General features: G+C 33.9%; 1 protein-coding gene across 1 annotated transcript in view; it reads left to right on the top strand.

Annotated features, from left to right (window-relative positions):
• The window catches only part of EYS (eyes shut homolog), a 1,768,122-nt gene that overhangs the window by 1,235,171 nt on the left and 512,871 nt on the right, over window positions 1-20,080 (top strand). The window contains 1 exon segment of the mRNA XM_042939126.1: window positions 18,470-18,582. Coding sequence (XP_042795060.1) covers window positions 18,470-18,582 — 113 coding nt within the window.

Raw genomic sequence — 20,080 nt, 5'->3', positions numbered from 1 at the left:
AAAAGCCTTCATCCAAAAGAATAAATCTCAGAGGGTAAGGTTTCTGGCATCAGCAAGCCTAGAGGGAAATTTTCTTGTTTGTTTTTGAGATTTTCCTCATGCCCTTGAAATCACACCAGATCTGTTTCAACCAGGTGATAAGAAGGTCCCTCAAATTGATCACATTGCCTCTTTTTCGCAGGATTTTCAAATGTCTACTGTAGAAGACGCGCAGGTAGTCATGGAGAAAGATATTTTAAAAAGCCAAAATATCTAATAAGGCAGAGACCTCTCACAGTTAGCACAAGACTCATATGAAATATATATAAAGTTCAAGTCCTAGGGCATTTGGACTCAAAAGCTCATAAAGTTTCCCATTTCCAGCTGAGTTTTACCGACTATTGCTCAGACTGGTGCATACTACTACTAGAATATTATATAACATCTATTCTAAGATTATGTGCGAGGAATAATTCAGAAAGAGGGCAGACCAAGCCCCTATCTTCATGAAGCACCTGGCCACATTATATTATAAATATTTGTTTGCATATTTATCTTCTGGCCTATACTGGGAGCCACTTTAGGGCAGAGATCTGTCTTGTTCAGCCATCTGTCCAAGCCCATAGCACACTTTCTAGTGAATCTAATGCTAGATAAGTAGTTGGAGAATAAAATCTAGAGAAAAAAATTTTTTTTTCCTGTAGGACCTGAGTAAAAACCATGAGAGCATTGTGTAATTAGTGGAAATGAACAACTTTGGAGGAAGTTGAGTAAGGAGAGAAGATTGGAGGAGAAAGAATTATAAAATTATAAAATAAAAATCTGTTCTTTCAAAGGACAAAAAAAAATTTGTTCTTAAAATTGTTATTTTTCTGTTCCTTTTTCTTCTATCCAGATGAAAGAACTGTATCTTAAAAAATGAGTAAAGAAATGTCTGTTTGAGCTGCTATAACAAAATTCTACAGATTAGACAGCTTATAAACAACACAGATTTATTTCTAACAATTCTGGAGGCTGGAAGTCTGAGATCAGGTGTTAGTGTGGTCAGATGACAGCCCTCATCTGGGCCAGACTTCTCTCAAATGGCAGAAGGGGCTAAAGAACTTTGTGGGGTTTTTGTGTTTGTTTGTTTGTTTGTTTGTTGTTTGCTTTTAATAAAAGCACTAATCCCCTTCATGAGGACTTGGTCCTCCCAAAGGAATAGCAACTCACAAAGTTGCTCCTAATACTATCACACTGGGCATAAGAATTTCAACATACGAATTTGGAAGGGACACATTCAGACCGTAGCATTCTACTCTGCCCCCTCCCCAAATTCATGTCCATCTAGTATGTGAAATATGTTCATTCATGTCCATCTAGTATGAGCAATATATGTGAAATATATTCACCATCACTTAGATATTCTCTAACAAGACTAAAGCTCTCTCTCTCTCTCTACAGCTTTCTTTTTCTGAATCCTCACCAGACTTGCTTTTAATGGTTCATTCATGGCAATGTAGGCTTTTGCTATTATAAATGTCAACACTCTTCCAGCCTGTATTCATTACCCAATTCAAAGCCACTTCCACAGGTTTAGGGATTTGTTACAGCACCATCTTCACTTCCTGGCACTGATTTTCTTAGTCCATCCCAGCTGCTATAGCAAAGGAATACAGAGTGAGTAGCTTATAAGCATAATAAAATACATTTTTCACAATTCTGGAGGTTGGAAGGCTGAGGTCAGGGTACCAGCATGATCAGGTGAGGGTTCTCTTCTGGGGCACAGACTTCTCATTGTATCCTCACATGGTTGAAGGGGCTAGACAATTCTGTAGGATCTCTTTTTAGGGTCCCATTCAGGAGAGCCTCACCCTAATGACCTGAGCACTTTCCAAACGCTCTGTCTCCTAAATACCATCACATTGGGCATTAGGATTTCAGCATATGACTTTTAGAGGGACACATACATTCAGACCATAACAAATATGTTTGTATTGGTTTTGTTTTTCCATTCTATTTTAAGTAATTAAATAATGCATCCAATCAGTCAGTCAACAGATATTTAGTAAGGACTTATACTGTGTAAACATTGAGAAAAAGTACAGGATAAGATGAAAAGACAAGCATTCATTTGAGTTGATAACACTGGTGGCTTAGAAAATGGTTGCAGAGGGGTACCTGGGTGGCCTAGTCCGTTAAGCACGACTTCAGCTCAGGTCATGATTTCATGGTTTGTGGGTTCAAGCCCCGCATTGGCTGACAGGTGCTGACAGTTCAGAACCTGGAGCCTGCTTTGGATTCTGTGCTTCCCTCTGTCTGCCCCTTCCCCTCTCCTGCTCTCTCTCTGTTTTTCAAAAATAAATAAACGTTAAAAAAAGAAAAAAAAAAGAAAATGATTGCATAGAATAGTGGAGAGAAGCAACATTGGAAAACGGTAAAGATAGTTAGGATATCAAGTTTTCTCAAAATTTATTTCTAAGTGTTTACAGGGTACTAGCTAACATATATCAAACACTTAAGGTCCAGGTCTTGTTTTAAAATATTTTGCATGTATGAACTTTAAAGTACCATAATAACCATAGGAGTATAAGCATTATTGTTATTCTTATTTTATAAGTAAAGAAACAGATATACTCATACATTAACAGATTTGTTTATGATTATGCAGAAAGTAGAGGAGATAGAATTAACACCTATGCTGGAAACTACCATGAAGGTTGCTAAAGAGGCAAGAGGGATTGGGGAAGAATATTACTTTAGGATGGACAATATTGAAGCATGTTTACGTGAAAATTGGGATAGTTCAGTAGAAAGGGATAGGGCTGAAAGTACATTTTTCTACCAAAAACATTTAATACCATTTTTCAGAAGGAAAACAATGTTTTTTCTTCTCTAGAAATCCTTAATCATCTGATAAATTATTTATGGTTTGCTGTCTGTTTCTCTTTCAACTGACTATACAGTCCATTGACTCAAATAACTATTTTTTTTATTTTTGTATATTTAGATATTTTGAATTAAATATAAATTATTCTTCCTCAGATCTCCTTGAAAAGGCTAACACTAGGTGATAGATGGATGTTATTTGTTAACTATCCTTAGATAGTTATAGTGATGGATACAGGTATAGATATGACACAGATATAGATAAAATATAGGTAAATATGTGATGAAAAAGAAACAAGTTCTAGAATCTGTGAATACTACTTTGTTCAGTCTGTCCTCTTGTTAGAATAATTTTTTTAAGTTTATTTATTTATTGTGAGAGAGAAAGAGAACACATGTGAGGGGCAGAGAGAGAAAGAGAATCTCAAGCAGGCTCTGCACTGTCAGTACAGAACCCAGCGCTAGGCTCATACTCACAAACCATGAGATCATGACCTGAGCCCAAACCAAGAGTCGGATGCTTGACAGACGGAACCCACCTTGGCACCCCTGTCTGAATATTTTTTTTTCCATTTTTACCTCACTTAAATGTACAGAATAACTGTAAATAAAACTTACATAGACTAAAATTTAAAAATCACAAAATATTCCCTTAGTTTCATTTTTTGTCTGTTTTCTTTGTTGGTTGGTTATCTTAAAATCCTTGTGGATGGTCATGCAACTGGATTAATCTTCATTCAACTCAATATGTGGAAAACTTTGAATTACTGGGTTTCAGCACACTGGATTACCCCACATACAGACAAACATAGTATGTGAGGATGTAGTCTTTTCTCAGAATAGATGTGAGTGCTATAAACGGAATGCTTTTAACTTAAAAACATCCTTCTCTCCTCCATTCTGTCACCTCAGAGAATGACGAAAAACTTGAGAGAAGCAGTGTAGGCGGGAATGTGATGTGCTAGTGCAGAGTGGGGGTAAGGTCAGCCTATTGTGTCCCATTCATATGCCTGATTTCTTCTTGTGCTTTCAAAGTCTGGGAAAAGCTATCAAAATTATTTTCAACTGCTGGACAGTGGGTAACAAGGTATTTCTGTTAATTCCGGAATGTAGAGGCATGCTTGTGAATTGTTTCATTAATTTTAGGGTTTGGAATTTGATGGGATAAATTTCTCTTAAATAAGAAGTTGCCATAAGGTTACTGTTATTTTTATAACATTTACATTTTTTTCAAACTCTAAAATCTTCTATAAAATAATTCTTTTTTTCTGAAATGTGTTCAACCTATATGCTAACATTAGAGATAGGACTCTGAAGTAATACCATGACCTGAAGAGTATTATGTAGGACAAAAAGTATTATCATTATTGGACTGTATATGGAGACAATTCTGCAAAATTGCCAAATGGGCTTCTTTTCTGACAAGCTTGATTCTCAGTCTAAAGTCACAGGAACACTAGAAGATGAGTTGGTTACTGGTGTCAACAGAGTAGAATCTCCCTCATTTTCAAACACAATTTGTATTTAGTGAACTATGACTAGGAAAAAAACTGAGAAGCTGCAACATTTGACTTAAACTTGAATTTTTATTTCTGACTTCTTCAAGTAACCATTGCAAATGATAGAAAACTACATATTTTACTTTTATAATTCAAGGTAAAGACAGGATCTGCCTTTTACAATATTCTGCATTCTTATGGATAGAAATGCTTTTTTATTCCAGGAATCCTTCAGCTATAAACTAGGGCATCAGTGAGTTGCAAATTTAATTTGAGGTTTTTTAAAGAATTTCTTCACTTTCGATTTTAAAATTGAAAATAATTAAGAGACCTTTAAGTAACACTTATTTTCATTAAAAAATCAAAATAAAATCTTAAATTTAAAGGAAAAGATTTACTTTATTTCTAACATGATCCTAATTATTTATTTCATAAAACCATTAACTGTTATCTAATATCGAACAATATTATAGACCAAATTTCTGTTTAACTTGGCATTCTCTTAATTACTCAGACAGACTGAAATAAAATAACTTATTTTTTGTATCTTAAATTATGGTTGAACTTTCATAAGGTATTACTTTTAATAAATAGTTTTCCATTATAAAGTTATGTTGGAATTGACATATTGGTACCTAATTAAATTTCAACTTGAAATGGTGCCAAATTTATGGTCCTAAGAAAATATGTTGCAAGACTGGGGAGTCCAGATTAAGGTTTTGGCACATTCGGTATATAGTGAGGGCCTACTTCCTGGTTCATAGATGGGCATCTTCTGGTTGAATCCTCACCTAGTAAGAACGTTGAGGGATCTTTCTAGGACCTCTTTCATAAGGTCACTGATCCCATTTATGAGAGCTCCGCCCTCATCACCTAATCACCTCCCAAGGACCTTACCTCCAAATAACCTCTACATGGGATTTGGTTTCAACATGTGAATTTAGAGGAGGCCACATTTGGTCTATAGCAGTGCTGATGTATGCTATTTTGACAGTATGACACATTTTCCCCCACATTTTAATGCAGTTTTACTGGTTGTAAGATCAGAAGTAAACAAGGCATAGATTATATCACAGTATCCTACCATCGTTTTGAAACATAAGGATCACATAATGATCCAAAATAATATTAAAACTCCTGTTAAAAGCATTTGAGTTAAAAGTGTACAATGTTAAGAAACTGTCAATAAATGATCCTTCCCAGTATTTGAACAACTCAGTAATGCCAGGTCCATATGGGTAAAGGATAGCAAATAGGACCAGGGATTCTTAGCATAGAGAAGTAAGGAAGACCATGCCCCCCTGGGCTCAGTGGTCTGAAATCTAGCCTAGTTATGTGATGCCATTGTCTAAGTTTGTGACTTGGACAAATTATCCAACCTTCAACACTTAACAGAGATTCATGAGATTTGAAAGAGCTGTTTCCCAAGCAAATTTAGGACCCATTAAACAGCACTTGCAAGGTGTCAGAGAAATGAAGTTACATTTGTAAGCTTTATTACTGATAAGAGCTAAGTTGTGATGTAGATTAAGATTCAACTGGTGGACTTCCAAGTACTTTGTCCCATATTGGAATATTATACTCAGCTAGATACAGAATTTGGCAACTTCAGAGAAAGTTCATCAGTATATAGTAGTTTTAAGCTAGAATGCCTCTGGAGTGGTTGGGTTCTCAGAAAAATGAGAAGGAGAGAGGAACTGAAACGAGGTGGCATGATGCCTTCTTCCAAATAGGAACTGGTATGCAAAGAAAGGCCCAAGGTCATCTTCTTTTGTTGAAGACCATCCATAAATGAATATAATGACAGGGAATCTTCTTAGAACATCAGTAATAGAGATAATAAACCACAAATAGTAAATAGCAAACTGAAATGCTGATGAATCTATATAATAAAACTATTATGAAGGTTAGATAAGTGCATAATAGTTCTCAATAGATAGTAGTTACTATTTTTATCTTATTATCATTGCTATTCGTATTATTTTTTATTGAGTCTTTTTACCAAGACAGAATTGCTTTTGTTGGGCTACTCTGATGGTTTTGGGTGGTGTGATATGAAAAGTTTCAGTGTTAAAATAGAAACACAAAATTTTATTTCCTAAAATATTCAATTATTTACCTTTCATGTAAAAAATATGTAAATTCATCAGTGAGTAGAGGTTGAGAGAATAAAATTCAATTAGGCAGACATAAGGTGAATTTTCTTCTGTTGGGAGAAAGAACATAAAAGGTGAGCACAAGGGAGAAGTGTGGTGAGGAAGAGAGAGGGGTACAGCTGAGTGATCTTACTGTTTTTAAAAGGAAGAGTAGATAAGAAAAGAAGTAAACAGATTAAAATATCAGAAAAATGGAGATTTTGCAACAAATTGAGTAGTTTAAACCAGTGTATTAGAGCTAGAGAACTGCTTAGGATGTGGTCATGGTAGGGAAGTAAGCCAAGTAAGTGTAAGTGGTGATTGAGTGCCTATGGAGAAATAGAATTTTTTTAGAATAAAACTTCCAACATATGCAAAAGTAGAAAAAAAGAATGTGATGAATTCACTGGTAGCTTCAGAAAATAAGAAACACAGCTATATTTCATCTATTAAATGTGTACTCTACCCTCCATTTTTAAAGATGTTTTGGAAGTTTATCTCAGACATCAGAATACTTTATTTATGTTTCTAGATGGATTTCCGTAAGCTAAGTAATCTTCAAAATGATAGCCGTAATTGCATTATCACCTTTAAAAAGTAATAATATTTTTTTACTGTCATATCCAGTTAGTTTTCACATTTTCCTGTTTTATAACCTTCTTTTAAAAATAGTTTGTTTAAAATTAACCAACTAACATCCATATCATATGATTGGTTAATATGCCTCTATCTTGCCTTGTCAGTTTTATTTTTTGAGGAAAATTTTGTCGTAGAAATTAAATTTTTTGTACTGTAGAGTTTCCATGGTTTCTTACATTTTCCCAGATGAATAATTAGGCATTTCTCCAAGGAATACAGACTCCTTTTGGTATAAAGTGGTATTTAGAGATCACACATGGAACCTATCACTGTTCTTTGCTACTGCACTATTTTTTCCTAGCTTTTCGCTAGCCAAACTAGGAAAGATTTTTTTGTTATAATGTAAAAAACCTCATAAGCTAATAATTATAATAGCAGTCACAGTTAGGAACTCTCATATATGGTTTTCGGTTCATCTCCTTCCAGACATGCAATAAAACCTCTGTTGTGGGGGCGCCTGGGTGGCGCAGTCGGTTAAGCGTCCGACTTCAGCCAGGTCACGATCTCACGGTCCGTGAGTTCGAGCCCCGCGTCAGGCTCTGGGCTGATGGCTCGGAGCCTGGAGCCTGTTTCCGATTCTGTGTCTCCCTCTCTCTCTGTCCCTCCCCCGTTCATGCTCTGTCTCTCTCTGTCCCAAAAATAAATAAACGTTGAAAAAAAAAATTTTTAAAAAAAAACCTCTGTTGTGAATGAGACTGTCATAATATACTTTTGATTTATTCTGCAGTGGACACACATCTAATAGAATAATGTTCTATCACTACCACCAATTTATATTATTGAAAACAGTTTAATAGTTTTGGTTCTTTCTGTCCTTACGATTCCACTGAAGATATATGTTCAAAGTACTGTGTTTTAAACTCATCAGAGTAGTGGGGTGCCTGGGTGGCTCAGTCAGTTTAGCGTCCAACTTCGGCTCAGGTCATGATCTTGTGGTTTGTGAGTTCGAGCCCCATGTCAGGCTCTGTGCTGACAGCTCAGAGCCTGGAGCTTGCTTCAGATTCTGTGTCTCCCTCTCTTCTCTATTCCTCCCCCACTTGTGCTCTTCTCTCTCTCTCTCAAAAATAAACATTAAAAAAAAGTAAAGTCATCAGAGTAGTTATGTTATGTGTTTTATGCCACCAAATAGAAACACAGGTTAGAGAGTCATTAATTTCATTTTACTCCTGAGTTTTAAAAATTGCTTTTTAAATTTGTATTTCATTTTATAATTCTATAATATGTTTACATGGTTTCAAACTCAAATCCATACCTAAAGATATATTTAAGAAATATTTAAGAAATCCATTTTCCATTGTCATTGTCTCTGCCCTAGTCCCTTCCTCTTCCTTATATTTTGTGGTTTACTTATTATTAAATATAAACATATACAAATATATAAATTAATATTCTTCCATTATTAAATAATATCATATGCATATATTTTTCACTTTACTTTTTCTGCCTAGCAGTGTGTCTGGTGATCACTGAATTGCAAGTTGTATTCTCTGGAAAGCAGACTCTGAGATGGAAATTAACATACAAGTAGTTTAGAGAGTGCTATTGATACTACTGTCTGTGGAAGGGAAGGGAAAGGAAGGAATTAGGACTGGGCAGGGAGGCATTGGGATGAGATTCAGTCTCAATACAGGTTTTTGAAACCCCTGTCAAGTTGCAGCTGGACTGATCATTCAGAGTTGTCAGACATTGGGGTGAGGAGTCTGGGCTTTTATAGTCCCTTTTTGACTAGTCATTGGATGTGAACTACCATAGGAAAGAGGAGAAAACTTGGATGAGGCTATACTCTTGGACTAAAGTCATTCCCAAAGAATGATGAAAGGCATAGTTTTTCTGCCAGCAGTACCCCAAGTAGTTGAAAAGAGGAGAGGAATCCTTCGGTCTTAATGGGAGACCTGGGTAGATACCATAGCATCCACTACACATTCCATCGTAGTATATGGAGATGTTCCTACTTCCTTTTCACAAATGCGAATGGTATAACAGTTCACTTGAGCAGACTCCCGTAGATGGACATTTAGATTGTTTCCAGTTAAGAGTAATCTTGATGCATCATTTCAGCATGGAAATTAGCTCCTGGCTACTAGCTCTCTCCCCAGGATTTATACTGAAGCAGCTGTAGTAGGAAACACTTAAATCACACACGCGTGTGCGTGCACATGTGCGCGCGCACACAGACACACACACACACACACAGATGAACACACTTCTATAACCAAGAGAAATTAAAACACGTGTCCACATAAAACACAAAAGTATTCTTAATAGCCAAAAAAAATAAAAAACACTGAAATAGTCCAAAAAGGCCATTAATTTATGGATAGGTAAACAAAATATATATCCATGTCAAGGAATATCATTCATCAATGAAAGGGATGAAGTACTGATGCATAACTACAACAGGGAGGAACTTTTAAAACATTATACTAAGTGAAAGAAGCCAATCACAAAACACCACACATTTTATGTTCCTGTTTTTAAGAAATGTCAATAATAGGCAAATCTGCAGATACAAAGTTGATTAGTGGTTATCTACTATTGAAGAAAGAATGGAGAGAGACTGCTAATGAATAGATGTTTCTTTTTTGAGTGATATATCTATTCTAAAATTGGCTGTGATAATGATTGAGTAATTCTGATTATACTAAAACCATGGAATTGTACTCTTTAAATGGGTAAATTTTATGATATGTGAATTATATCTCAATAAAGCTGTTGTAGGAAAAAAAAGAAAATCCATGGTAAATCCCTTGGCATACAGATAACTGTATTAAAGTGATGTCTTTGAGTGGTTAGGAAGTGAGTAAGTACTGTAGATATTACAGTGTTTGGAACAGAGCATGTTTGGCCTTGCTGAGAGAAAGAATAAACTAGAAAAAAAACAGTTGAAAATGTGCTCATGTTTTTCCAGTGTCCTTATACAAGGACATTCTCTGACAGTTTCTGTAGTGAAAAAATAGCAATCAACACCACTGATGAAGATGTCCACAAGGTAAATTCTAGGTAACTCTAAAACCCTGTTGGCTCTAAAACCCAGTAGAATTTAGAAACACATATTCAGTGTTCTTTATTGTTTCCAAACAGATTTTCCTATAAATTCTATTCTATTTAGTTATTTTCATAAGAGGTTTGATCTCCACAAACAGTTACTATGCCATTATCAGAAATCAAACTCTAAACCTGCATATGTTACTATGTCATTATCAGAAATCAAACTCTAAACATGAATATGGATGTTTATAGTACCCTTGTTCATAATTGCCAAAACTTGAAAGCACCTGAGATGTCCTGCGGTTGACAAATGAATAAATAAACTGTGGCACTTCTGGACAATGGGATATTATTCAGTTTAAAGATGAGCTGTGATGGCTTAAAAAGACATAGAAGAACCTTAAATGCATATTACTAAGTGAAAGAAGCCAGTCTGAAAGGCTGCATACTGTATGATTCCAGCTATGTGACATAGTTGAGAAAGGCAAAACTCTGGAGACAGAAAAAAGATCGGTGGTCATCAAGGATTGGGGGACATGTGAGGGGATGAATAGTCAGAGCATAGAGGAATATTAGGACAGTGAAAATACTCTGTGTGATACTATAGTGATGGATATATATCATTATACATTTTTCCAAACTCCTATAATGTACGGCACTCAAGAGTGAAACCTAAGGTGAGCTATGGACTTTGGATGATAATGATATGTTAATGTAGGTTCATCAGTTGTAACAAGCGTACCACTCTTCAGGGGGATATTGATAATTGGTGAAGCTGTGTGTGGGGGGGAAGCAGAGGGTATATGGGAAATTTCTTAATTTTTTGTGAACCTAAAACTGCTCTAAAAAATTTAGTCCCTAATAAAAAAATTATAAAAGAAAAAAACTAATCAAACTGTATTGTCCTCTTCCCATTTTTTACGGAAATTTATCATATTTTTTTAACTGACATCATATTTCAACAGTGCCTAGCTTCACAGTTGCTGGACTCTATGGTGACTTTGTTTAAATTAGACAGTTTTTTTTTTTTTAAAGCAGATATTTCTGGGAAGATAGATTGGAGGAAAAAAATGTGGTTTAAATATCAGGCTGTACTCCACTCTATCAGCTAGGCGTTTTTGACAGTGCAAAATTTGTGTAAACATATATGGTGACCCTGTGCTCACTACACAGGATATACTTTATAAATATTTGTTGAATCAATATATAAATCTAATTCTTATCTGGGAAATTTACCAACTTTCTCTTTCCTTCTACATAGAGATTGTGTCCACATGAATCCCACAATCTTTACAGAGTATACATAATTTACTGAATATATTACAATAAAATTGGTAGAGGTATTATGAAATTTGTAGACTGAAAGATTCCTATTTTTATGTAGTGGTTTTGTAATTATGTTGCTAAAATCCCACATTTAGGATGTTTAGACTCATATTTATCCGTTGGCATTATATATAGTACACAGTTGTCATCCAATTTGTGTTTATCCTAATAACAGCTAAACATCTGAAACATTAAATGTTAACATCTGAATTCACTTGCATATGTTCAAAATAGGTACTTCCTAGCAATTTCCGTCTTTTTCTTAACTGATTATTTTTCAGAGTACCCAGCCTTAAAATGATTTTTGACAAACCAATAAATAGTAGGAATTTAACAAATATTCATAGCATCGAGTATTCTACTTCTTTATTTCCCTCCTTTCTCCTTTATGCCCCACAAGTAATTCATCAAAGTCACCACAATATCCTCACCCCTTTTCTACTTTTTTAGCCATTATCAAGTATAAGACTTCACAATATCAGCCCTATGTTGCTTTAGAGCTTTTAGTTGCTTCTGTCCATTTGAAGCTGATACTGATCAAATTTGATTATTTTATCAATGAATATACCAAAAAAGGAGTGAAGTTTGAGTAACATGAAAACCAAAAATGAAAACTTTTGCACAGTGAAGGAAACCATCAGCAAACCAAAAAGGCAATATACTAATAGGGAGAAGATATATACTAATGATAATATCCAGTGAAAAGTTAATATTCAAAATATATACAGAACTTATACAACTCAACACCAAAACCCCCAGCTATCCAATTAGAAAACGGTCAGAGGAACTGAATAGATGTTTTTGCAAGAAGACATATAGATGGCCAAGAGATACGTGAAAAGTGGTGTCTGGGTGGTTCTGTTGGTTAAGGGTCCAACTCTTGATTTTGACTCAGGTCATGATCTCAAAGTTCATGGGATCGAGCCCTGCATCAGACTCTGTACTAGAAGCGTGGAGCCTGCTTGGGATTCTCTCTTCCACTTTCTCTGTCCCTCCCCTGCTCTCACACATGCTCGCTCTCTCTCTCTCAAAATATTTAAGAAAAAAAAAGAGGTATATGAAAAGATGATCAGTATCGCTAATCATTAGGGAATTGCAAATCCACATTTGCAAACCACAATAAGATACTACCTTGCACAAGTCGGAATGACTACTGTCAAAAACACAAGAAGTGATGAATATTGACAAGATTGTGAAGAAAAAGGAACCTCTGTGTACTGTTGGTGGGAACGTAAATTGGTACACCACTGTGGAAAATACTGTGGAAGTTCCTCAAAAAAATGAAAAACAGGAATACCATATGTTTACCCAAAGAAAACAAGTCACTAATTTGAAAAGAAACAGTCACCTCTTTGTTTATTGCAACATTATTATAATAGTCAAGGTATGGAAGCAAACCCAAGTGTCCTGGTGTGTACAGACATACACACACACACACACACACACACACACACACACACACACTTGAATATCACTTAGCCATAAAAACAAACAAAAAAAAGAATGTAGTCTTGTCATTTGCTACAACATGGATTGGCCTAGAGGTTACTATGTGAAACAAAATAAGTTAGAGAAAGATGAATACATGTGATTTCACTTTTATGTGAACTCTAAAAACCAAAACAAATGAGCAAACAAAAGAATACAAACAGTATCTTAAGTATAGAGGGATGGGATTGGGAAGATAGACAAAATAGGTGAAGAGGATTAAGAGTACATACTTTCAGTTATAAAATAAATAAGTCATAGGGATGTCGAGCATAAAAAAGTACATAAATAAAAGGAAGAAAGAAAATGTTGCCATCGTTAACCATAGCATTGTTCCACTGCAAATAATTATTACATAGGAATAATGTAAGCATTAAACATGTAAGTTAAAGCTGTGATGCAACTAAAATTATGGTTAATGTAATGCTGATTGTTTAACCAAAAATTATTACATATGGTACATATATAATATTATAGAAAAGTTAGGCTCCAAAAATTTGTGAAATTGAATAATTAATACCCCCAAATATGAGCATGTTGCTTAGAAATTTGAAAGCTAATATTGGAATAAATTGATAAGAGTGTGAGAATTGAGCATGAAATCAGGGATAGTACTAATAGTTTGATAGTGGGAACTAATTATTTTTATGATACAAATCAAGTAGAAGTACCACTATAAAAAAAGAAAAGGCATATGGGTTTCTGGCGTGAATGAGTAATTGTTGGTAGACTCTCCTTACCATCATGAACAGTTAGGCAATTGGGATAAATTATGTAGGAAAACACACAACAAAGACTCATGTAACAATGTCCAGTATCCGATAAAAAAAAATATTAGATCTGGAGAGAATCAGGGAACTGTGCACCACAATCAGGATAAAAATGATTACATCTCAATAAATCATAGAGATTATAATTGGCATACAAGAACTTTAAACCATCTATTATGAACTTAAAAACAAATAAAACGTACTACAAGAGGGAAAAATGGAATCTATTTAAAAATCAAGTAAAAATATAAACAAAAATTCAACTAATAAAAGAAACAGAAATTTCAAAGATAAAAATATAATATCTGAACTGTATTAGCTTAACAACAGATTACATTTCTGCAAAAGAAAATCATTGAACTTGAGTACATAGTAATAGAAACCACACTGAAAGAAAGAGAAAAGTGATGGAAAAAACCTAAGTGACCTGTAGGATGTAACAAGGGGTTAAAATATGTGTATTAGGAGTTCCAGAAGGTGGAGGGAGAAAGGAGAGAAAAAAAATATTTGGAGAAATATTGACCAAATTTGCCTGGATTTTATGAAAAATGTCAACTTATAAATGCAATAATCTCAATAAGACCTAATAAAATGAGAATTTTCACTGACTTCTCATCAGAAGCAATGCAATCCAGAAGACAAGGGAGTATTTTCAAGTGCTCTCAAAATAGTTAAGTAAACTGTAATAAAATAGTACAAATTAAAGACATTTTCTTAAAAAAAAGAAAAGAAAGAAAACCTGAAAAAACATCAGACCTACATTACAAGAAATGGTAAAGGAAGTTGTTAAGGGAAATGATACCAAAAGGTCCTTGGAACAGCGAAAGGGAATGAAGAGTGCCAGAACTGGATTGAGACACATGATTTGGAAAACAGAAAACATCCTAGCAGCAGCAGTAGCAGCAGAGGGGATAGATCATGTGGCAGTTTAACAGGGATGTTCTTTATAAGTTACATTCTTCAAAACTTTTCCCATCCTACCAGATTTGAATTTAATATGGGATTTAATAATAGTTTAGCAGTAGAAGCTTTGTTCAAAAACATAATAATAATTACTATTGCTAGCTTAAAAATAATCTTTTTTTTCATATTTCTCACAGATGTATGAAATTACTACAGTGTGCCTAAGATGCGACCTTTAAAAACAAATTTTAAGTAACTGATAAAACAATCTACAGTAAAAAGGAAACTATTGGAGCTGTTTCTCTATTACCAATTGATTATTTAATTGATTACAAACCAAACTTACTGGTTTTCAAAATCCATTAATCTAAAAAATCTCTTGAATTCAGCCAAAATGGGTACAGGAGGTACATTAGAAATCCATTTAAAAACATAAATAACATAGTAAATAGAAAACTCATAAACTACTGATGAAGAAGAATGAGAAACTAGCTCTTAAAATTACCACTTAATAGCAGGTTAACCAAGAATCCATATACTCCTCAAGTAATTGTGTTTCTACTATATCAGGACAAAAAGGAATTAAACGTTTCTCTCACTTTAATAACTTTTTTCACAGGATGTTAAATATTTAGGCATGTAAATTTCAAAAACAAACTCAGATGGTACATTTTTTAATTTTAAATTGTTTATAAATTTGGAATATCGTATATGCAATCTAAATGATAGCCAGGAAGGCTGTCTCACCTTATGTAACTACTATTGAATATTAATGTAGAAGCTTATTTGTACAGTATTGATAGTTCATTGGCTTCAACTCTCTTTAAAGAAATGAGAGTAAGGGGTACCTGGGTTGCTCATTTGATTAAGTGTCTGTCTTCAGCTCAGGTCATGATCTCTCAGTTCACGAGTTTGAGCCCCACATCAGGCTCTGTGCTGACAGCTCAGAACCTGGAGCCTGCTTCGGATTCTGTGTCTCCCTCACCTTCTGCCCCTCCCCCACTCTCTCTCTCAAAAATAAATAAACATTAAAAAATTAATAAAAAAAAAGAAACGAGAGTAAAGGCCATCAAATGCCAGAGATAAAATTAAATATTCTTCTGTTCATATAGAGGTAGAAAAAATGAGAATATGTTGAAGATGTTTATAACTTTGAGTCAAATTTGAAATAAAAAATGAGAATTCTGCCGGGGCACCTGGGTGGCTCAGTTATTTAAGCTTCTGACTTCAGCTCAGGTTACAATCTCACAATTTGTGAGTTCAAGCCCCACATCAGGCTCTCTGCCTTCAGCAGAGGCTGCTTCAAATTCTCTGTTTCCCTCTCCCTTTGCCCATCCCCAGCTCATGCTCACTCTCTCGCTTTCTCTCAAATAAAATAAACATTTAAAAAAAAATGAGAGCTCAGTTATTATTACTGTTCAGTACTGTGAATCATATTAATGATACTGTGTGGTGGCCATTTAACATTGTTTAGAAGTAACTAGGGGTCATTATTTTTTTATTTGTCTTGAACAAAAATAAAAACCAGATTTGAGAAATCCCAGGAGTATATGTGAGTACAGATGTTTTCTCATGGAAAGGGGGATAACATGCAAGAACAGCATTCCTGTAATCTCATATACAGGTGATTTTTCATGATTTCTTGTCCTTAATGAATCTATTATACATGGTTACATTGTAACTTGTATCAATTATATATCTTGTGTTTCCCTTTTACTTTTTAAAAATCCTGTCCCAGAAACCTAACTAACCAAATTATTATAAGTTAGTCAAATTCAAGGGGGTAAAGTTCCCAACATTAGAAACTGTCTAAAAACCATGTGATTACAGTTTACTATTTAGATTTGGTGTTTCTGGGTACAAGTTTGACTTATTTTTTGCTAAATGAAATTTCCATATTCAAAGTGAAAAAGATTTACATGAGAGTTTGGAAACCAGTTAACTCATCCTGAACAAGAGTGCCAGAGGTTAATGTGTGGAAGAACTGGAAATTTTGAATCTGTTAATACAGAAGAAATCAAATAATTTTGAATTCATTCAGATTTAAAGGCTGTGAATTTTTTTTCTTGCTAACAAAGTCCAGGGTGAATAAATTAATATTTATCTTTTAATCCATAATATGTGAATGTGATTTGAATTATAGAATTCTATCAAGCATCTCACCGAGTAATCATAGAATCATTTTCTTTTAGAGCATTTCTCATTGCTTCATACTCATTTAAAAAGCTATAACTTTCTTCATATTTTTCATCCTCATAAATAATAAGGATCTTCATGAACAGAGGAAAATATCTATTTAAATATGCACATACATTATGCTATTTTTGAACTGTGTTAAACTAAGGAAAACATTCATAACCATTTCTATCAATAGCATTTTTCCAAGACCATTTAATTTTTTTTAATTTTTAATTTTAAACTGTATATTAACTCACAAGCTTCTAATGTTTCAGGGGAGGCATATGTACACATTATCTTAAATAAAAACCAGGTCCATGTCTAACCGTGATGAAAATATAAATTAAACTTAAAAAAACAAAAAGATTAATAAAACCCATAAAAACTTTAAGCTAACAATTACAAATGAATATTTTCCCTTCTGCAACATGTAAGAGCCAAACATTTCTGTTTTACTTACAATGAACTGACTTCATTGTAAACTTACTGTGTGAAATATTGTTTTGTTTTCTAGTCCAGTCATTTTTGACACTTGACAGAGTGTTACTTGTTGAGAGGATTTGTAGTACGTTTGAACCAACATCAGAAAGAGGAAGAAAATATTTAAAGGTTTTTAAACTAAGGCTCTAAGTTAAAAGATGAAATAAATTCACCCTACAATTTCTAAACAATACAAAGTCTCCCTTCCATCCTTTGTAATATTACATTTAATGAGAAACTAAGTCTTGAAAATGCAAATAGTGCATTTTTTAATTCGAAAGTCAAGGTAGACAGTTTTAAGTGTATGAGTTCAGTAATTATCCTGCTCATAATTTGTTCCATCTTAGCTTAAAAATTTTAACAATATCAAGAGCATAAGAGTATACAGAACCTGAAATAAATGCTCATATCTGTTGAAATCTGACCTGTGCCCCTTTTAGTTTTTATTAACTTCTCTTTTTCACATAAATGTAAATTCATATAGATATATAATTAATGGAATAGTATTGTATGTTCATGGTGAATGAAATGAAAAGTCATGTATCTGTTTATCTTTAAGAGGTTATATGTGTTCGTTAAAACAAATGCTTTCCAATGCCCTTTTTCTTTTTTTTTTTTTGATTTGGTCCTGTTGGCAATCTTTTTTTGCCCAAGTTATTCCTAAGGAGGATAGGCCACACAACTGAACACAAAGTTGTACAGAATGCATCAGGACTGTGGGGTGTCACAAATATTCACTTTACTGTGTTTCCTTTGATAACAGAAAGAGAACCTTTTCTTGATGTGTTAATAGCTGTGAGTGGGGCAAGATAACTAATGTCTGAAAGAAAAAGTAAGAAGGAACATAGGCAAAAGATGCAAAAGTGTAATCCACTGATGGGAAGGATGAACATACTAGCTTTTCTCCTATGTTCCAGCTGTAATTCACTATAATAATGAAAATTTTTCTTTATTCATATATGTGATTCATAGAGTGATATCTACAGATTCCAAGTGACTTTTGACTCAGGTAGTACTCAGGTAGTATTCTTTTATGCTAAATTCTGGAATGGTATTTATGAATAGAGTTAAATTACTTTCTACCAATATGTTGAATAAATCAGCCACCCAATCTGAATGCACATTCTGACCAGTTTACATCAAGAATAATATATTGTAGAAATAATATAAATATTCTCTCTCTCTCCCCCTCCCTCCTTCTCTTCCTCCATCTCAGATTTCTGGGCCATTGGAGAATTTTACTGGCTGCATAGAAGTTATGGAAATCAATAACTGGGAATCTTTCATCCCATCCAAGGCAGTGAAAAAAATTCACGTTGAAAATTGCAGGTAAAATCCATTAATGATTTTTCAAATACTTGTTTGAATAACCACACCAAAAGGTAACATTTCTATTTGAAATCATCTAATCAGGATTAGATTACATTTCCTTCATTTTGATGTTTTCTTTATAGTGACATACTATATTTTTTTACAGACTATAGAATGTTTAAGCTATATCCCAATTAAATTGGACCATTTATTTATAATGGGTTTCAGCTTTCTGCTACATAAGATACATCGTGTCAACCAACAAATGATAAGTTAGTCTTGATTAGAAAATGTCATCTGTTGGAGTATTTGAAATATAAGCATGCTGTCATGCATGTGGTGTATTGTTCAGGTTGCTTAAATGTTTCTTTTAAAATGTCATTCTCAAAAAGTTGTCATTGTGCTTGAATTCCCATTATTTGTGGCATTCCTTTCAAATAACCTTCTTCTAGCTATAGAACTATCTGTATATGTGGAGGGCGGTGGGGTGGAGTTGAAGTAACGAGATGGTACATTTGACACAATATTAGGCATTCGTGCCATTGGTACAAATTGGTTAAATTTTTTTTTTCCCTGATGGTGACGAAAAAAGGATCATTTATGGAGCCTTGTGGTGCATTGGAAAAGGTGCACCCAGGTTAGGTAGGATAGCGTGATGAGGCAGGATGTTTCATCACAGAACAGCCTGCTTGACAATAGCAGAAACACATTGACTCCACAAAAAAACTGAATTATTGAAATTCTTCTGTGGACTGTGGTCCAAGATGAATAGAGTCACACAATGACTGTCCTTAAGGAGTTTAGGGTGTACTAGAGGAGATATTGATGAAATATGCAAATGAATATATACATATAAAGTGTGCTTTGGGGAAAAAACAGAAGGCTATGAGAACTTTACATATTTGAATATCAGCAAATTGGTGTCCTTCAGAGTTTGGCTGGGGGGTAGTGTATGTTCAAAAATTGAAGAAGTACTTTAGAAAGTAAAAGACTAATTCATTCCCCAGTGTTTCACCTGTAGGCTATACGTTTAAAATAAATTTGTGGCATCTATCATATAGTGGTAGACATAGTGATTATTTTATTTGTTTTGTTTTTACTCAAATTAAAACTTAATATCTTACATTATACACAATAGATGGGTTCCAGCAATTTTAATATAAATAAAATACTCATAAATCCTTATATATTTTACCATTTATTTCTAATTTTTTAAAGTTTGTCTCAATTTGTTATTGATTTGCAGTGAGCAGTATTTCCTAACAATTAGTTACCTCTCAGATTCTTTGCTCTCTAGCTTCTCTGTTAAATACTATGATTTGCAACTCATAGTTAAATGAATAATGATTTTACTAGGAAGCAAATCCATTGAAAATGATATACTCCTTTGATAATTTATATAATCATCTGCTAATGTAGCAATTGATAAAATTTTCTATTTTTAACTTTATAAAAGTAGGACATGCTTAACTTCTCTTTGTAAGAATGAGTATAAAAAACAACAACAGAAAATCAC

This window comes from Panthera leo, chromosome B2 (assembly GCF_018350215.1).
Source record: "Panthera leo isolate Ple1 chromosome B2, P.leo_Ple1_pat1.1, whole genome shotgun sequence".
Taxonomy (NCBI): Eukaryota; Metazoa; Chordata; class Mammalia; order Carnivora; family Felidae; genus Panthera; species Panthera leo.
Note: the sequence above shows the minus strand (reverse complement) of the source record. Positions and strands in the feature narration are given on the sequence as shown.